Genomic DNA, 21,071 nt, shown 5'->3' with positions numbered 1-21,071 from the left:
CTTCAAAAGTTCGGCGAACACCAAGTCTAAGTCAGTACCATGGAAATACGTTTGTGAGCTTCAGACTTTTAAAATGAATCGTGAGCGCTTAAATTAAAATCTGAATTTTCGAAACGCAATAAGTTTTAAGTTATAGCCTGATTTCGAAAATGCATTTTTCCATTTAAATAGAAGGTCAGAATTATTTCAGAGGAGTTAATAAATATGCCTCCAAAAACTATTAAGACTTCATGTTAAATAGTTCCAAATTTTTTAAATAAAAAAGCCTTAAACGTTTTAAGATTGAAAGTTTTTGAAAAGTGGAGTTTTTTAATTGATCAACAACATTCTGAGCGAGCGTGTTGTTTTTTAACTCGGACTACAGAGCGTGATTCAGCCTTTTGAACTCACTTTAGTTTATTTTACTACAGCTTTATTTTTGGAGTCTGAATTTTGTCAATTGCGTCAATGAGTATCCCACTAGTTTGTCTAACGAGGTGCAATCGCTTTTCCACGCCATCACCACGTTTGACACGTTTTTGGAGTGGTTTTGTTCCACCCGCCGTTGAGAAGTTTTCCAAAACCCATTTAGCGCCCAAGCCGTCACCTTAAAAATCTCTGCTTCAAGTACTCAAATCCAAAATAATCAATCTGAATAATGTCAGGAGACTCGTCAAGAGTAATTTAAGTTTAGAGTTTATTTCTGGAAAATTATTTTTCATACAGTTTTGACGAAGTTGCTTTCAAATTCTTGATGTAAGACGGCTTGGGGGCGTGCATCGGGTTCTCCTCCACGTTCTTCACATTAGATCAGAGTGAATGACCCTAAAAACTGTTGTCTGACTCACCCCCAACATTTCTTCATGCTTACCTGTAATGACGGATTTTTATTGCTGAAGAAATGTACATTCTTCTGCAAAGCGTCCTCAGACCTGACTTTGGTTGCCAATTAGTGGGGATAGAACTCCACCCGATACTACCACCGTCTTTATCTCCATGTCATTTACTGCACTGAGAATGTAGGTTTTACTGACGTGGAATCCATTTGTCGCCAGCTTCTTAACCACTTTTTATACAATAATTTATCTTTGGAAAACGCATTTATGAGTACTTGGGCTCCAGTGGGGTCGTGTGGGGGCATCTTGGTGCACAAGACAAAGGGGCATTTTGCAAACTGTTCCTGGACTATCTGGCTACGACGCGTGAAAATTTCGATAATCTCGGGTATTTCGAACGGTTGTTATCTCAAAAATCAAAGTGAGTTCAGAAGGCTGAATCACTCTCTGTAAAATAAGAAAGCTTACAGCGTTCGAAAAATTTTCATTTCGCTGAAAATTGTATTTAAAAACTCCTCCACTGGCGAATATATTTACGTGCATTAAAGAAAATTTAAAAAATTGTGCTGCCTCTTTCTTAGCGTGAATATTTAATTTAAAATTAGTCAGGTCCAAATTCGAGATAACTACCTCAGACCTTCTCCTTGTGAGAAGAACGCAATTTTCAAAACTTTTTATTTTGATTGCTCAAGTCTGAAAATATCCTAATCATCAATCCTTATTAATGAACCAAAATAAATATTTGTATGATAAGAAAGTACAAAGGCCAAATATGTATACTTGCATTTATTGTAATGTGTGAAACGAATCGTGAGAAGGTCTAGCAAATAGATAAGTTTCAGGCAACTAAAACTTGGAGTGATTAAGCCAAGTCTGTCCGTATCTGGTAGAACGTTTCTTGAAGGAACTTTTTACTTTATGAACAAGTTACCAAATTGTTAATTTCGATAAATTTCTGGAGTAGTCCAAGGCAAAAAATAGAATTATAAAAATAACTGACAATTACAAAAATGAAGACTTCATTGAAAATTCAGTACCTAACGTAATCCGCTGATCCTTTAATTTAATTTCCCTTGCGCACCACGCTGATTTTATAACTATATTTGTATGTACATTTGGCAAAAATCAAACCTATTCGAGAAGAAGGAATTCAAACACTGCATCTGGCAATTTTTTTAACGAAAAAATCAAACAAACCAAATTTTTGCGATACAGTTTTCCACAAAATCGCAGAGAAATTTGATTTTTTTAAACTCTAATGTCAAATTATAGCTAAATATCAATGGGTATTAATGAAGTCGTTTTCCCCTATTTTGGCTAATTTTTAATTGTTCAGAAATCAGAACATGGGAGCCATTGAAACTCATGCAAAAATAATAACAAATGAAAAAGAACTTTTAACCTACCAGCCAACTAGCTTACAATTGGAAGTAGAATTATCAGACCTCCATCATCCTGGAAATGTATTTTTTATAATATGTCTATTACCACATATCACACTTATTATTTCTTTTGTATATTTAAATCTTTATATTTTCGCTACCTAAATTATTTAGTTGATAATTTTTTTGTGTATCCCAAAGCTTACGCTTTAAATCTAGCAAATTGTTTGCCGATGTGCAGAAGACGTTATTGTTCGTATAATCGATACAAATATGGATACATAGTTTATAAAAAAATAAATATGCATTAGCGAAAGAAACCTAAGTTAAATTACATTGAAGAAATTCTGACAAAGCAAGCATTTAAAATACATTGATACTGCTAAAAATTGCATCACAGGGGCGCCGTCGATATCCAGCCCCTGTTACCAATTTCAAAGGTCGGGCGCTGTCTACCTATCCCTGGTTGAAATTATTGGCCATTTTATGCAGGAAATGTTAAGCCGAATCCTGCAGAAAAAATGTGCCTAAAATTGGCCCAATTTTGTGCAGAACTGTTTATGCATATCTATTTTATGCAGAATATATTATGCATAATTTATGTTGAAAGGTTTATGCACAATTTATTGGGACGGGTTTATGCAGACAATTAGTGCATTTTAAATCATGCCATAGTTCATGCATAAATTATTCAATTAAACAATTCATCAAGTACAATTAAAATTCATATTTATTATTTTTACTTGTAATAAATATAAGTATATAATTGTTTTAAATAACATTAATACCAGTTCCACGGCGTGACTTGCGATACTTCTCGGATAGTGACTTCTTGATTTCACGCTTAAGTACGTGTCTTCTTGCTTCACAATTTAGCCTCGGCTCTGGTGCAGTTATCTGGAGGATTTTCTACTCCTACCTTTTTAACACGCCATCTACAAGTTCGAAAAATATAGATTTTGTTAATTAGTGGCCTACAGAAAATATTAAATGTGGGACTTATCTTCGTAATCACTATCTGCGGCGCAGACTGCGGGTTATTCTGCTGCCTTCCAATGAGGTTTTTTCTCTTGGATCTTAATGTTCCGTCAACCCACGCACCAGTAGGTTTATTAACCCACTCGACTAAGAAATAACTGATCCTTTTTTTAATTTGCTATGAAAATATCGAAAAGTTTGGATAAAAGAGGGATTTAAAAGTAAAATGCGAAATCATTCAATGAAATGAATGAACCCATGCCGTCTCAATTCGAGTTACGCGCTATGAGACACTATGAGACACGTGTATAATTATGGGTACATATTTCTGCATAATAAACTCGACATAAGTTCTATGCATAATTATGCTTATAATTTTCTGCATAAGCTGGTCGGCATGATTGCTTTGTCAAATTGTGCATAAACATGCACCAAATTTTGTGCATAATGATTTATGCATAGGAGTTGTGGTTACTCCTGCAGAATTCGGCACAGACATTTCAACCAGGGATCCCCATAATCAAAAATACCCATCAAGGTCAAATGAGATGAGGACGGTCACGACCTATGTGTCAACAAATTAGGAGGATAATATAGCTCCGGCAGTCAAGTTAATAAAGCTCCAGCGCTGGCTTATCGGGGGGGGGGGGGTTTCCTGGACAGACTCAGAAATCGAACCCACGCTAGAATGGTAACTTTATTCGGCAGCACACTTTCCTTATTGGTGTCTGGATCATGTTGAGACTGATCTAACAAAACGGAGAATACGGTGAATACGACATCCACAAGTTTACCTCGTGCCTTAGACATTCCATAGACGAAGACAAACGTGGCTATCAAGGATGCTCCGAGTCCCGCCCAAACCCAGGCATCCAAAGGTTCGAACATCTTCAGGAAATCGAGAATTCCTCCTCTTCCCGTGTATATGACAAGGTTATATTCCGTGTACAACGTCGCATAGGTGAACAGCTTCATTCTTACTTCATCTCTTGCTAGAAACCTGGTTTCGTAGAAGCTCTTTCCCGCATACATGGCAAAAAATACCCTGCCCAAGGCACAATTTCGAGAATGTCGGGGAAATAAGGAATAGTTTAGGTGGGTACTGAGCACGTAAGGGACGCACGTGGTAACCTTAGTACGTAAACCGAGATATCGGAAAGAGCAGGATAACTCGGTTTCATGACGGGGTGGGCGCGGATAGCTTGTATGGACAATCCAGGCAACGGATTTCTCTATTTTGGGCACGGCTCTTAAGGAGTTTCGACTACCGTTAAGAAATTTCTCGAAACGAATCGCATCCCGGCAGGAGGCGCATATCCGAAATAATTCCCCAGAAGGTATCCGCCACAGGAGCATTGCCCCCGACAACCAGTACGAATGTTGTCGATAGACGGCTTGAAAGTAAGAAGTCGGCCAGCGTGCCTGTAGCAGGATGAAGTGTGGATCCAAATTATTGTACGAAATCCCTTCAAGGATTGTGTGCAAATGCATGTAAAATTTGAGCGAGGTCATGTCAATGAGAAAGATGAGACAAGGATACGTATAACGCGTGGATATTGCGACTAGATTTACTTCTGGAGAGTTCTCACTGCTCTGAAATCTGTGCTGTGTCCCATTAATTAGGTGAAGCATGAAGGTAGGTCCTGCCTCGAAATCTGGAGCGTCCTTATAAAAGTTATTACTGAGGGTCAGGCGAGATTATAGAACCTGTCGAAAACTACCATTTTGTGGGCGAAATATACGTTGCTGGATATTTTGAGTGATTTCATCGTATTCCTCATCCTTTTCTCATGAGGAATGAGGTTATCATTACCAAAAATCCGGGCTTTTAAAGCCGGCAGCAGATTTTCTTTGAACCACTGTTCATTTAAAAGTTTGCAAAATGCATAAAAAAAAATTTATGTCCATTTGAAAAAAGTGTCGATCTGAAGTTTCAAATCAGAATTAAAGCACTGGAGGCGCATAACCGGACGTAACTAGTTTATCTTTATGCAAAATAATTTAAATTCCGAATATTAAAAAAAGAATGGCTGCGTACTGGGCGGTAATCCGAGCGCTGTCAGAGAAAAAGTTTCGCGTCGACCTCATATCTTCTGATCCTCGCTGAAGTTGTGCATATCTTGGTGAATAATTCAGTTCAGTGTACGCCCAGGGACCTGACACGTCGTGGCCAGTTGATTTTGGATTGATAAAAAAATGCTTGCCTTGTCCACATCAATTTTTCTCACGTGCGTCGGGTTTCTTACAGTCCGGGGAGCATGCGTTCGACGGATGTGGCGCCGTCAAATTTCTTGCCTGGTTTCTTTTTTCAACTGAATCCTTTATTTTAGACATTGGGCCATTAGAAATGACAATGTTTTCATCCCTGAGTTTGTTTAGTATTTTTTTGTACGTCATTATTGCTTGGCAAACTGTTTTAACAGCATGAAGCTCTTTGGGGTCAAATTTTGGACCCGTTTTCAAAATCTCGAAATTGAGCCTTTGGGTCACGGCGCAGCTTGAACCAAGCTTCCAGAAAAGTTTCGAATATTTGGAATTAGCGCCATTGTTTAGCGTATATGGGCAAATAGCGACAGGTTGTATAATCTCGCCTAACCCTCAGTATTTTCGAAATTTGATAAGATTTCGAAAACGCAACCCTGAAATATTTCGTGGTGGATGATGCTGATCAGATCGGTGGCAAAGGTGGGGACAAATTTTAGGAATAATACGAGACAAATTAAGTTTTCTGTTTGTCTATACATGTTTTCAAGGTTTTAAGAAATACTCAAAACGTAAATATGCAGTTCGAAAGCAAATCGATTAATGCAGGATTCGAATTTTATGGGTATGCTTGCTTTTTTAAATTTGTCAATGAATGCAATAAAGTTTGATAAATTTAGTAAACTTTGTAAACAATAATTGTCGCAACAACAGGATGTTAGGTAAAAGCGAGAAGCTAATAGCAGTTTAGTATGCTTCGTATTCATAAATTACCAAGTAACGAAGGAAATGGTTAGCAAAAAATATATATGTACATATACATATTTAAGGAGCACCACATAAACAATAGACATAAATGTGATGTTGTTCATAAATTGCTAAATATTTAGGGTATTAAGTGAATTAGTATGGATGGAGCGATTTGGCAAACAAAACACTATTATCCCCGCGATTAGTGTAGGCGTTAAGCGCGAACTTTTTATAAAGTAAAACTGCCAACTACTTGGAAGAATATCTGTGCATGTACATACATGCAAGAACGAATTAGAATTAGACAAATACGTAGCACGACAAAAAATTACGTCTTCCTCGGTGAGAATTGATATTTATATGTATGTATATTTTATTTAGCAATTATTTATGTATATATGTGTAGTTTGAGATTTCTCCTTTCTTTCAGAGAACTAAATAATTAAATAAATTCATTACAGGAAGATCATATTTGCATACATACATAAATAACCATGCAGTGACTAGGATACATACATCTATTTACATACACGCATGAAAAAATGTGCACGATGATTACATATGCGACTGGTCACATGCAAACTACGATAGTCACAGCTGGATATTACTGGGTAATATTCAAGATTATGCTTTGGACTTCTTTGTAGTCAGCTTTTCCTAGGTACAATTATGTGAAATAGTGATCTCTCATTGTACCATTCATGATTAAATTCTAATAAAAACAATTGTGAAGTTTACTTGGAATGCACAATAGAGCATTAATGAAGATACAGTGTATCAAACAATTGAGTACACGGTACAACGGGTCTTCATCTTCATTCACCTGTGAACAATTTGTTCCAGAGCAATTAATAATATTCAGAAAGTTTACTAGCTAATGGTAAATTTAATGCTGAATCCATTGGTGGAAGCATTTTTCAATATATTAGTCCGTTTGTCCAGAAATAAATTAACAACCCAAAAATCTGTAAATTCGAAGTCAAAAAAATCAGTACACGGTATAATAATGATGCATTTTTATAATTAATAAACTTAACCTAATGGCGTTGAACCACATTTACCTTCAATAACAGTTTGAATTCGTCTGGGCATGGATTCCAACAATTGTTTGTAAAATCTGGGTCTAAATGCTACCATGCACCCGCAATAATGGTATTCAAGTTATCCTTGCTAAATAGAGACCGGTTGGCAATTTTGTGTTCGAGTTCTAGGTATTTAAGTGGGTTGCAATAGTTGTGCAAAGGTTACATAAATTATTTAGGAAAATAAATATGTTGCAAATATAATTTTATTTTCATATACCGTATGCAAACACTTCATTACAGGTCTTAAAACGAAACATTCATATCTTCTCAGAGGTATTTGGGATCAATTCGTAAATCGTTAATTGCAACTGTCAACGGTGACAGTTGCAATTTTCCGCTAAATGTCACAAATATTGAATTTTTGCTTGCTTTGCTTTGTTTTTACTTGCAGTACCCGTAATTACTTAATTCGAGTGACTACTATTTCGTTTTTGCCCAAATTTCGCCCAAAAATAAAACACTTGCAAATCCTTTCAAACATAGCGAGTAAAGAAAGTTTTTGAAAGAGTTGTGCAACCACACTGGTGAATAGGCTCGTCCCACATCTCCCCCAACATTGTTTGTCTCACTAATAAATTTCTTTTTCTGGTGGATATTTTTAAACAAAGTGATTAATCCTGACTCAACTAATGCTGTAATTCTGTGGACATAGATGCTAACAAATTTCCCATTAAAAACTAGAAAATTGATATATTTATGATTAGCAATTTCATCCTCGCTCCCTTTTTTAAAAACTTTGGAAGAGTGTCCCCTAGAGATTAAGTGGGAATTGAAGTTGTCCAAGTAGTCGGAAAGTTTTGAATTAGTGTCGACAAACGCGGTTTTATTACAATTCGAGATAAAGTTGTAGAATCCGTTGAAATTTGTGGATTTCATGGCAATGTTCCCATTGTTTGAGGGAAGGTTTAAAAATTTGAAAATTTCCGGATTTTGATAGGGTATATTAAATTCTTTGGAAATAAACTTGATGTACGACAGGGTTGAACCGAAGTCCGTATAGCTCATGGAAATTGAATAATTTACTGGTAACGTATCGAATTTTGTGTTTAGCGGGGTTACAATTGTGAAGTTGACGAGTTCGTTAAATTTTTGGAATCCCGTGCTCCCCGTGGTAATTGTCTCGTCGGCGGACATAACGCTCTTGTAAAGAGTGGTGTAAAATAGGCATATGGTTATCCAAGACATGAGTACCATGTGCAGAAATGGGTTATCTGAACTTTATGAGGACCCAATTCTTATCAACTGCTAATAGTTCGGGTTGTCCAAGATATAGCCGGACAGGATTTGGCAGACTTGTAAATATACGGCAAGCTTGTTTGTTAGAGCGGGTGTCACAAATTTGTGAGAATTTTCAAATATCAAAATTCCCCAAATTGTAAAGCTTATCGTTATAAAAAGACCGCCAGACGAGATCCAGATCGAAGCAGGAAACGGAGAGGAAACCATGTTTGAAACTTTAACTTGCTGGCCGTCACACGTGATAAAGTTGAAAGATTCGCTCTCAATCAGGATTAACCTCTGGTTTGGGCCGAGATGAATATCGCTAAGGGGAGCGATCGCAATAGCAATGTGGGGAAAGTAATTCGGGAATCTTGCAGGAAAAGTGGTAACAGTAAAGTTCAAGCTTTTCAAATACCCGCCATGTTCTTGATTTTTGTTCAGTTCGGACAGTATGCGAAACATTACAGGCAGATTACCAGCTTTCAACTAGGTCAACTCTTCCCCGTAAAAATTCAACTTTACAAAAATCCCGCCACGAATGATCAATTGTTCCAATATATCTAGCTTGTTTGCCAGAGGTAGAAATTTTGCGAAGTAATTTTGCACTTGAACCTCGACCACAACGAATTTCTTCTCAGAACTGTCACATCCTTTACACAAATAGAAAACATTCCTTAGAGTGGCCTCATCTTGGTAAACTCTGAAGAACCACGTCGACGCTAAGTAAGTTCCCCGGTAGTTGGACGCACTCTGAAGGATGGTCGCATCCGGACGGTTTTTCGTAATGATAATGAGATGATGTTCCTGCACAAATTTTGGCACTAAATAGTTCCAAATTCCTATTGACGATTTGCTAAGCCATGTCGGAACAGACTTTAGTCTCTTTTTATTCCCAGATCTAACATTTGCTGGAAAAATGGTTGTCCCATTTACCAAAATGATTGCGCAACATGTGAATTTTCTGCAAGTCCAGTGCCACCCCGAGAAAGCAGAAACGTTCGAATTGTCACTGGTGACAAGGGGTGATCCCTGGTTCGAAAAGATGGCCAGGATCGGAGATCCAATTCCATTTGAAATAACGGCACAGGATGGAGATACGCTGGTAAAGATGGGTTTAGTTTTTAGGGGGAAATTTAAATATTCGCTATTTGCGCGACACAGGAGTTGCAGCGCTATTAAGCAATAGGTATGGATTGATGGCATTATGTTTTATTTTCACAAATTTATTTTCGATAATCAAAGCATATTTGTATTTTGCTACCAACTAATAAACTAATGTTAGTAAACTAATGTGTCAGGCTAGCCAGAAGACCTAAAAACTGTTGTATTCAATTTTACTTTCTAAATATTTTACTTGTTTCTTGTCACAAATTCGTCCTGTTGCGAAATACTTCTTAGTTTTGAAACACTTCACTACATTGGTGCAGTGGATGTCGTTATGTTTTTAAGTATCTGTAATGTTGCACATTTCATTCACTTTCCCGGCCCATATTGCTCAACATGAAACTTTCAATCAGTTTATTTTACCCTTCATTCTTTTCTTACTTACTGATTGATTGTTACGGTTCAAGTTTGCATATTGAAGTTTCTTCCTGAAACGCGCAAAGTTTTCAAGTTGCAAAAATGATCAGCAGTTTAATTATTGTTCCAATCATACCTTTCTGGCGGCACGAAGATACATCGGTTTACAAAGGTGTGCAAAAAGATAACAAGCTTTTCATTGCCCCCAGATGACAAATCTGTCCTAGTAGATGAAGGTAGAGGTGGGATTAGATATTTTATGAGTGGTATCAATTTCCCGTCTGGGTAGGCAGCTGACCCGCTTGTGATGATGGTGAGATTCGTTTTTGCTAAATCTTCCAAACTTCTGGGAACCGCGGGAAATGGTGTAACCGTCAAATCTGACGTGATGGATCCCTGGTACAAATTTTGCATGAGGACGTTACACCCGAAAAACCAGACGGTAAGCAAGGGAACAGCTTTCCTGTGCTTTTGTAACCAATTCGCGATATCACTACCATACTGACTTAGCAAAATCGACGTGAACGTTATTAAATCACGGAGGAATCTGGCACTATATTCTGCCTTGCTTTTAGGGAGATTGCGCATGTCCTGGTTAAACTGAATTAAAATAGTTACTACAATGCAAGCAGCTAAAATTAAGGTCCACGTCCTAATATCAAACGGGGTAAAAACGTTCCCAAAACTACTTTCGGCTGTAGGAAATTGCGTTACTACGGAAAATTTAAACTTTGTAGAAGATAGGATGAGTAACATATCTTTCTTATTTTGGAAGAGCGATTCGTCTAAAATTAAATTGAAACTGATGACCGAGCCTATGTTTTTAATATCACGACTGACTATTAAGCTTCTGTATACCGTGGTGAAATTGAGGTGCATTCCTATCATATAACTCAGACAATATTTGTAAGTCTCCGTGGCGTGGAATTTAGTTAGGGTTGGGCCACAAGGAATTGTCTTGTCAAAAACTACTGTTTTGTCAAGATCTGGGGGATAGAACATCGTTACAAAAATATTTCCCTGCATGTCGATCTCAAACCTCAACCCAAAATCTTGGAACTAATGCGGCTTTAGGAGTTTTCCCATGGACAAATTTTCCATTGTAGCGTGACATTTAAACCACCCTGTTTTTACAAATATTTATGACCACCAGTTTAGAAGAGCAACTCATATCGTACCACGCAGTATTATTTCATCACTAGATTTCTTAGATTGCACCCCTCTCTTTGGATGATGAACATGCACTCTCTGGTATTGGAAGCTAATTAATATTTCTTGTATGTACGAGTCGGCGGATGAAGTGGTCAATTCTAAAGTAGGAGGAAACTAATGTTCTAAAAGTGTTGATTTCGTGCCAACCGCTAAACACGATGTCAATGTATTTGTGTGTTATGAAGAAAAGTATATATATTCACACTCTTAGAAAACTTGTGTTGAATTAATACTGGTCGGAGTATAGATATCCGGAATTGATAATTCCACCCCAACTAAGCCTTTCACACTTTTCCCGTCCATAATTGAACCTGACCAGCTCGCTTCGCGCTCTAATTACGAACGATACCCCAATATAAAATTAAAATCTCTCCTTCCACCAACAATTTTAAGATGATCTTCTTACCCCATTTATTCCAAAGAGGTGGGGGTGGAGTGAGGGTGGGGGTGGAATTATAAATGCCGCAGATATCTACATATATATGTATGTATGTATGTATGACTAACTGTATGAAAATAACAAGAATAATGTTTTATTTTAGTTTGCTACACTACTATTTCACTTATTTCCCGTTGGCGACAAAACGTTTCCGTAATCATCACGTGAGAATAAAGCACTATAGTACCTGCACGGTTGACGATTTATCTCCAAATTATTTAGAGTCCACATAATATATTATGTATCTACATACATATTTATGCATATTTAAATACATACATGCATTGTAAAAATGAGATATTGCGACGTATGTAAAAATCCAATCGCCTGTTCTCTCAACTTAAAAAAATTAAACATGAATACTTTGCTAAAATCGAGATGAGAAGAAAATCACGACTTGGCAGTTGTGTGCTTATAAATAAATAATTATTTATGCATCACTTTTAGCATTTTAACATATCTACTGACCACTGAAGTTAAGCCATAAAATGTATAATCAAAACATGGTTGTTCGTATTTATTCAAAATTTTGTAGATCAAATAATTTTTGCACGGCGCTGGCCATCATACATATGTATGCTCCAAACTTTCACCCATGCGATGGCCAATATGCATAAAGCGCGAGAAAGTAAATGTTGTTGAAGAAATCACAGGCTTTGTATGTATTCGTAATTTATCTGCCACCCAGTGTTTTGTTTGTACATTAGCTTGGAAGATGACATAAAAAGGTTTCATTTCTGCTTTATTTATACAATTCCTCTTTATCCAATGGAGTGTGAGCCATGGCGAAATACTGAGTAGAGTTAAAAACGGGGGTTTCTTAAGGAGCTACATAGATTTAGCCATGAGTCAAGCTTACATGGATGAAAAGTACTTTGAATTTTTCACATCAAATAATTATGAAATAGGAAAATATATTTTTTTCTTAATTTTGATATAGGTTATAAAATTTAGAATGTATAACTAGTGAAAGATTTAGTAGAAATCAAAAATATATATGTACGAGGATACGAGATTTCTCATAGAGTGGTGGAATGATTCATACATACTTATATAAAAAATTGCAATTTTTGAATTTAAAGAGTTATCAGTAGTGACGCAGTATAATAAAATATCGACCCTAACAACGTTGTCCTCGCCTTGGTCTCAATATAGTAAAACGGTCCTACATAAATCCTTAATGGTCCAAAACTTCTAATCTCTCTTGTACCAATTCCTGATCTCGAAAGCTCTCCTAGGTTCCATAATCTTAACAAATCTTCAGACCTGGTAGTTATTGTTGTTATTAAGGGAAAAACAAAATGATAAATCATCCCAATTCCGACAACAATTGCGGCATAAATAATCGTAAGCGGAAATGGGACAACGTCATGTAACTTTACAATGACGTAGCTCATCACCACAGCGAACAAGAATGTGACAATTTGAACGATTGGAAGTGTAAAATACAGTGAACAATTTAAAACCGTGGTTACGATTTGCAATTGACGGTGGATGCTGAAATGTTTTTTTGATGATCTTCGAAAAATGCTGGAATCCTTAGAAATCCCGAGATCTCGTTGGACCAAATTTAAAGAGAGTTTCATGGACAACCAGATATTCGTGATGATTATTACGCCAGCCGAGAGAATCATTACTGCGTGAAGCATTGCGATCCAGATGCCAATTATTCGTCCCAGGAAGATGAGAGGTGACGGAATAAATGGAAAGTAGCGCCCCATAAAATAAGTTGGGTCGATATTGTGGATAAAAAGTGGTACTGTTGCGGTCACCGGTGGGACGATAATTGTTGCCAGGATCCATGCGTGTAGAAAAAGACCCATTATGTCTACTTTTCTGTGTGGTATATCTAAAAATGATAAATATTTAGATATATTGGATTTACCTAGAATTACTTTGAACTACTAGTAGAGACTCTACTAGTCCTCTCTACTATCCGACCATTTGCTACAACATGGTCGGATCGGACACATGTAATAGTAAAGGGTCGGATACAGATAATCCGATCGGATCTGATAACCAATCCTGCAGAGTTAACCATGTACATTGTTTCACCCCAATGCATACTTTTTGGTGAACTTGGTAATTTATATTATCGTAGGTGCTTTATAATTAGACTTAATCCTAAGAAACATACACAAAATAGTTAGGGTCTAATCTTAGAGCACATACCTTAATTTACGCAGTTATTCTTGGTTTAGTTAGTTAAAGTACTTCGTGAGAGTGAGTTTAGTTTTCAAAAGCGTAACATTGTTTCTAAGAGTGTTGCAGAGAATTCACACCACAATACAATATTTATAACTTAAGGTGCATTTATGGTTCACGTCATCGTTACGTCCTCCTCCAAATCCGATTTTTTGATTGGTTAAAATTTTTAATTGTCGTAGTGATAATTTGGTTCAGCCAATCAAAAAATCGGATTTGAAGGAGGACGTGACGATGACGTGAAGCATAAACACCACTTTACCATTACCTTTGCTTAATCTTTGCCTCAAAATCTTCACGTTTCTATACACGAAACAAATATCGGTCCTGTTCAAGGTATAAATCGGAATTACGCTCAGAGCCAAAGTGACCCCACCAAAACAAATTATGAGTATAATAAAGGCCGTGGTGGTAAGTTCGGGGTCCCGTTGGTAATAAAGGACTGCTTTTGTTAAGATGAAAAAGATGAGTAAATTAGAAAGCAGGAGGGAGATGGAGAACAAGGTGAATGCCTTTAATTGCTTGAACGGGGTCGGACTTGGCAGCCATGTTATCCTATTCCATGTTAGGAGTTGGGAGTAGAGAGTGTCGCAGAGTAGATTGAATCGTTGAAGGGCTTTCAGAGGGGTGTGACTTGGAATTTGGTCAGTTTTGAATATTTTCGAACCATGCTTTCTTATAATTGATGATGTCATTCTGGGAAGATTGAAACGGAACATTTCCTATTTTAAAAAAAATAAAAACAGGTATTTATGTCAATTATCTATCACACGAGATCAGTAAGTAGAAAGGCAAAAAGCTCAAGATATGCATATGCTGAAGGTGGGAATACTGTTATAAATCTGGTGACCTCACTAAGGTATTGATTTCTCGATATTAAAGTTGCTACCGCTAGGTAAATATTAAAATTGTACTGGTACGAAAAAATTTGCTCCCGATTTAGTATAATTTTAATACCGAACTATTACTACACGGTATTACTTATCAATACCCCTTTGTTAGAATCATGTATGAATACTGCTTGGTATAATTTTAATACTGCATTACTAACAGTGTACATACATAAGTATGTTCCCTCAAAAACGTATTAATTTAATATTGACAGTCGCCCTCGTCAGGTAATATGTAACAGCACGAACGTATTCTCTGTGTGGACGGATAGATTAAGAAAGCGCACAGAATTATCCAGATTTATGTAGATTTCTGTTTAGGAGAGAAAATTTTGAATTGTGTTTTAAGCCAGTTGTCAGCTTAATGGGGAAAAAATTAAACTATTCGTTTAGCGATGGACTGCAATCTAGTGATTAAGTGAGGTATGTACTTATGTACAAAATGGTTGCCGTCTTATGAAAACTAAAAAATACTGTAATATCTAAGACTGGACTCGTAATTGTTGACAAATTGGAGAGGAATACTTGATTATTATTCGATAGAGGGTTGTACGGAATAATTTATAAAACCTGTCCAATTGAAGTTTGGGACGGGGAAAGTTTCTAAATAAAGTATAAGATGGTCAGATAGAGAAAAATAATTGCAAATTTGACATAAACAAATAAATTAAAAGAAAGTTATCCTGAAGAAAATAAATCCAATTTTTTATGGATTTGTAAGAGAAGGATATTATGAATTTTTTATACCTGCATATTTTAGTAGGCCCACGTGGTATTAAATGTTTCCAAAGAGGTTACTCATTAAAGTGCAAAAGGCCCGGTTTTACTTAATTAAATTGTTTTGTTATATAACTAAAATACCTACTTATATATGTACGTATGTACATATGTATATTTGTATGGACTAGTAAATATATTTAATCACTCCAATATGGCCATCAGGCATCCTTAAACGAATTTTACACTCTTATAGGCAACTGGTATTTAGCCAATACTGGCCGACGTACATATATGACTCTACCGGCATCAGTAATATCTATTGAGGGCTACGGTATAGTATATGTGGTGTATTGTACCACGGATGAAAACTATGACACTTCTCGTGAGCCGTTAAGGTCGGGATGGGGGTGGTTTATGATTTTGCAACATTCACAAAATAACTACTGTTCACCGCCGTTGTGCCTTTGTTACACTGTTATTTATTTTTAATAGAAACCAATTATTAGTCCAATCATATTTATAAAACTTAGTAGAATTTAAAGACAGGGAAGTTCCAATACAAAACTTTGAGACACAGATTTTTAAGTGGACAATGCTTCTTCCACCGAGTCTAAACTGGAACTTAACAAATTACAACTTTTCACAAACTTAAAAGTACTCACTTCCCACAGACAAAGTCCACCCAGTTTTACAATTAACCAATGATTGAGAAGTCTACTGACGCTAGGGTGACACCGTCACAAAAATAACGAACCAATAAGACAAGAGGTGACGAAGGTTCAGAAAGTTCAAGGGAGTACAATTTTACAGATAAAATACGGACAAAATTCTACTTAAAACCAGCCAAGCTGGCACCATTCAACTTACTTTTCATTTTCTTCCCTGTCTCAACATGCCTCTTCAATACTAAAGTCATACAATTACGAGTCAAAATCATGCAAACCATTTCATCATCATATCGCATTAAATCATGTATATTTTTAAAATTAATTATGTAAAACGACGACAGTATATATAATATGGTAGTATTATAGTAGCATATGGTAGTAGTATTTCTTTAATAATGAATAATTGACCATGAAAATACATATTATTGCTAATCCGGTAAGGAATTATTACCAAATCAATACCAGAACGGAGTATGTGAATATATGGGAATAAATGCATATGCGACTGGATGCTTTACTTGTATCCTGATTTTCCGAATAAAATGATCCGGAAATGGGTGAGAACTTGTAACTGGACTTTGATTCTTAAGAAATCGGGGAATTACTTGGCTTGAGTAAGCATTATTTTCTAAGAGTTAATGTCATATTTTTATTAGACTTCTTGATTAAGATACATAAACAATAAATATTTGTTGCATTTTCTTCATAATCCGAAAGTAGAAAACGATATTTGCTCGAACCGGCGTAGTATGAGAATAATAAAGATCGATCACGTTAGTATCCTACTGACGTAATAAAACGCTCATAACTTTAGACACAGTTAATGTAATTTCAATAAAATTGCATACGTTTATTACCAAAGAGTATGGATTGCTACACAGTTAAACTTTTAATGATTCAATTCCGCTGTCTGCTACAGATTGTATTTTCTTCTTCAGATTTCGCATCAAATTCCGACCATAGACTGCACCTACTTTCAAGATGATTTTCGTCCATCTGTTCTTAAATTTTCTGAAGGTGTCTGGCGTTTCCAAAAGCTTAGAATATTTGGATTTATTCAGCTCTCAGAATTTCTCTATAGGTCGCAGTTGAGGAAAATATGGTGGGTATCCATTTTTTGGCACAAATTCAATTTTTTCAGATGTCGGTACTGAGTGACCTTTTTGGCGTCATGGGACCTTGCAAGGTCAGGCCAAAACAAAACTTTATTTTTTTATGATCTTTGATAATAAACCCTTCCAATCCCCCATCAATGCAGAATTGAAGATAAACCTCCTGGTTTATAGTGCCCTCCAAAATGGCGGGATCGGAAACATGACCAATGCTAGACATGCGTTGCCAAATTCTTCATTTTTTTGGGAATTGGTCTTTCTTTTGGACTTTGTCTTCATATTTTACTTCACAGGGGTTGGAACTATGGAAAAAATGCCTTCCTGAAAGATTTGAAAGGTCAGCTGTGACGTGGGGCTCATCGCCCATGATGACCACTTTTCCCCGAATCTTCTTCAACAATTTCTTCCAGCGCGCGTGAATCCCTTCCTTTTGTGTTGGTTTTTAATTTGGTGCTGGTTTTTTTGTCCTTGCTGTAATCCCTAGTTTATGGACTTTGATTTTGCTCAGATATCTTTTTGCAATATTGACCTTACTTGCCGCTGGAGCCATTGTCGTTGATGGATAATTTTTGAAGATTTTTTTTAATGCGATTTTTGATTTTTGTCGTCGCTAGCTTTGCAGGTCGACCAGTGGGGACTTTGAATTTGAGTTCATTGGATTCCTCGTACTTTTTTATGTAAGAGTTGACATTGGAATAAGAATAAGGAGTTCCTGGAGTTCCTTCTTGTTTGAAAAATTGCCAAGTGATTTTAGAATCATTATTTGTTCGATTTTTGTGAAACTCAATCACTCTTTTTTCAACTCTTGCCTTTCAACCCAAGTTTTTCTAGTCTTAGCCATGACTCAATACTTGGTGACATATATCAATGGAAAGCTTATAACTTGGTCTATTCAAAAATATTTTTTTCGAAATTTAATTTCGCTGTGTTCCCGCCTAGCGCGCCTTTGATGGGGCAGTACGATACTATCGTGACCGATGTTTAGTGTAATTAATAATAAAAAGGTTACGTAAAGATTTCATTGTTCCAAACCTCGGGTAAGTTAGAGTTACGAAGAATCCACCCTTTAGCTTTTGTAAAATGTACGTTCATGTACCTTGTGTGAGAACTCAGACTGCATACATACACAGGGTTGCACATCCACACATAAAATAGACTAAAGTATTTATAATAAATACATTTATCAAACTTTAATCTATTTTATTTTCCAAGTACTGTTATGTAGTATTTAGATGCATGGGAAAATGAAGTATGCAATTATGTATGCACATCGATCGCATAAGTAAGTATTTAACTGAGGTCCTGAGACTGGACCATTATTCTCGCGTACTAAAGTATGACATTTTGACATTGGGTAAATACTACTCTTCGAAGTTAAGGTACATATCTTAGATGTACATACCTTAGGGTCATGCAAACATATTATTTAGTATCAAGATATACAGTCTGATAAGTCAACATAGGTAATACAACATATGTAGTGTTTCCAGTGAGGATGAATTAACTCACCTCATCCCAGTTAGAATTGATGCGAGTTGATACAATCCTCACCCCACTTATAACTGAGGACGAGTGAGTTGAGGTGACCTCAATTGTTCTTTTTTAGGATTAGTGCGGAAGTGTATTAATTCACCTCACCTCACTTAATGTTAGGGTAAAATGAGTTGGGGCAAGTTGGGATTTACAACTCATTTATCTATTACTGAACTCGGCTCATTTACATTCGCGTAAGGTGAGCTATTACAAAACTCGCCTCACCTCAGATCATTAGCAACCCTAACATAACATAGTAACCACCCGATCATCCAAGTAATTTTTATAGCTTAAATCTGCACATATTCTAACCAACCGAAGGTATGTCGTAATTTTGCCTTCCTTCATCCCTGACTAAATAGACGTGAATGTATAATTTGTAGTTCGCAGTTTGCTATTGACCACCCAATCTTTATCATATTTCAGGTTGATTTCACCAAAGGTATAGTTACAAGTTGTCTAATTTTTAATAAACTTGCATAGTGCAGATCTGCTTTCAAAATGTCTCATTTCCTGTCACTTTTAGAGAAAAATGCGTCCCAATAAGGTTACAAAGTCCTCTCCGGAAAAACCTGGAGTCACATTCTACACCAAATTTTTCCAGGAATTGATCCAAGAGGGTTCAATAACGGATGGAAACAGCGCCACGTTGCTTGAAATAGATGAAATCCCATGGATAAATTACGAACTCCTCGCCAAGGGACGGGAATTCGTGAAGCAAAACTACGCCCTAGTCGTGATCACAATGTTGGTGGCGGATACGATAGGGTTTGTAGGAAAGCAGATTGCTTCCACTCTGTTCAAGAGCCTTTATCCCGAAAATGTCTGCTCAGGACGATTCCTCTCGACCTATCGGACCAAGATGTGCGAATGGCTTTTGTCCAATTTCAGCAGTGGAGGAGCTAATTCTGAATTTGTCCTGGCTATTCAACGTGTCCGCAAATTGCATAAAAAACTGACAATACACAAGTCAGACACGTTTCTCACGGATTTTCTTAAAACCAGCACTAAAAATACGAGCAAATAAACACAAACGTTTAGTGTGGGACTTTTGCAAAATGCACCGATTTAAGAAGGTCTAAAGTTGGCAAAAATGCGCATTTTCATGAGAAACTATACGACTTTCATCTCACCGCTGTCAGACAACCTTGGTACCTCCGTAGCCACGTAAACTTATGTTTGTACGACGATCAGTTTATCAAATAAAAACATGCATTTTATGTATGTATCTTTGCCACGTTTTGTAAGTTCGTAAGCATAAATTACCTTACAGATGTTCGTAAGTTTCTACGAAAATTCGTTACTTTACGTGGTAACAGAGTTTGACGTGAATTGCCTCATTTTTTAGCGCTGGTTGTATGAAGTTCCGTGAGAAACGGATGTCTAACACGTACATTTTTAGTCGCTCTCCCTTGAAACCGATAATACTACCGGAAGGAATCCAGTACCCGGCAGAATACACAGAACTTCTAGCCTGCATCAGAGAAGACTTAAGATCCGTTGACACCACGGACTACCCGTCCCACGTGATATCTTGGACGCCATCAATGTACTTCACCCAGCTGGACGTGACCTTGGTCGCCTTTGGGATGTTTGCCCCATTCATCGTATACCCACACAAAGTCGGACTTTACACCACCTTCGAAGAGGATGAGGGACTTCAAGGGTACGTCCACATTTGGGCCGTGATCAGCAAAATGTTAGGAGTTCAGGACAGATTCAACTTGGCTCTTCACCCCGATCGAGATTTATATATGGAAGTTATTACAAAAGTGGGAATTGCAAGTTTGAAAATGGCTGACGAATCTGTCATTTTTTGCATAGAAAAAATGATTCAAGGTTTGGCGAACAATACGGTTCCGTATTCTGTTACGACAAAGTCATTGATTTATCAGGCCATGGAATTAGCAGATATTAAGGGAGAGAAAGTTTGGGGGATGATGAATTGGTGTGATAAGTGGACTTACTATAATGCCAAAGTTTTTACGTATTGCATGAGATTTAGCTTGGTGAGGATTTTGGCCAACTATTTTGTCTGGGGGATGCTAATGGTTTATATTAAGATTTTCTTTAAAGTGCATGAGAGGAATTGATTTATGTGATGAGTGGCGAGTATATATTTGGATTCTTAAAAAATTGCCCTGTATGGTAGCGTAAACATGGTTTCAAATAAATATTGTATTCTTCATTCGAAATGGCTTTCTTAATTTTCATATTTCATATGCACGAGAATTTACTTAACTCACCATAGGTCTGATGTTTTTCGTACACACGTAACATTAAAATTTGAAAATTGCAATGTCCAAGTTCGACCAGTAAGTAAATATTCAATAGTCAA

At 36.7% G+C, this 21,071-nt stretch overlaps 1 protein-coding gene across 3 annotated transcripts; it reads left to right on the top strand.

The window, feature by feature from the left end:
• The first annotated feature begins 18,760 nt into the window (after nucleotides 1-18,760).
• On the top strand, nucleotides 18,761-20,921 carry LOC118432917. 3 transcript variants are annotated; one of them, XM_035856512.1, is made up of 4 exons: nucleotides 18,761-18,932; nucleotides 19,160-19,175; nucleotides 19,260-19,702; nucleotides 20,136-20,921. In XM_035856512.1, the coding sequence occupies exons 3-4, from the start codon at nucleotides 19,266-19,268 to the stop codon at nucleotides 20,824-20,826; spliced, it is 1,128 nt and encodes a 375-aa protein (XP_035712405.1). In that variant the 5' UTR covers nucleotides 18,761-18,932; nucleotides 19,160-19,175; nucleotides 19,260-19,265; the 3' UTR covers nucleotides 20,827-20,921. The 3 variants fall into 3 exon arrangements, with proteins under 3 accessions (XP_035712405.1, XP_035712404.1, XP_021959774.1); XM_035856511.1 differs by having other exon boundaries at nucleotides 18,761-19,054; XM_022104082.2 differs by having other exon boundaries at nucleotides 18,762-19,054; nucleotides 19,117-19,175.
• Nucleotides 20,922-21,071: the final 150 nt, after the last annotated feature.

The sequence above is a fragment of the Folsomia candida genome, unplaced genomic scaffold, assembly GCF_002217175.1.
Source record: "Folsomia candida strain VU population unplaced genomic scaffold, ASM221717v1 Fcan01_Sc013, whole genome shotgun sequence".
NCBI classification, from domain to species: Eukaryota; Metazoa; Arthropoda; class Collembola; order Entomobryomorpha; family Isotomidae; genus Folsomia; species Folsomia candida.
Note: the sequence above shows the minus strand (reverse complement) of the source record. Positions and strands in the feature narration are given on the sequence as shown.

Bases quoted from the DNA above. Each gene is read 5' to 3' on its own strand.
- LOC118432917 (XM_035856512.1), top strand. From the start codon at position 19,266: ATGCGTCCCAATAAGGTTACAAAGTCCTCTCCGGAAAAACCTGGAGTC. The intron at 19,703-20,135 runs GTCAGACACGTT...GTACATTTTTAG, and splicing joins AAAAAACTGACAATACACAA to TCGCTCTCCCTTGAAACCGA.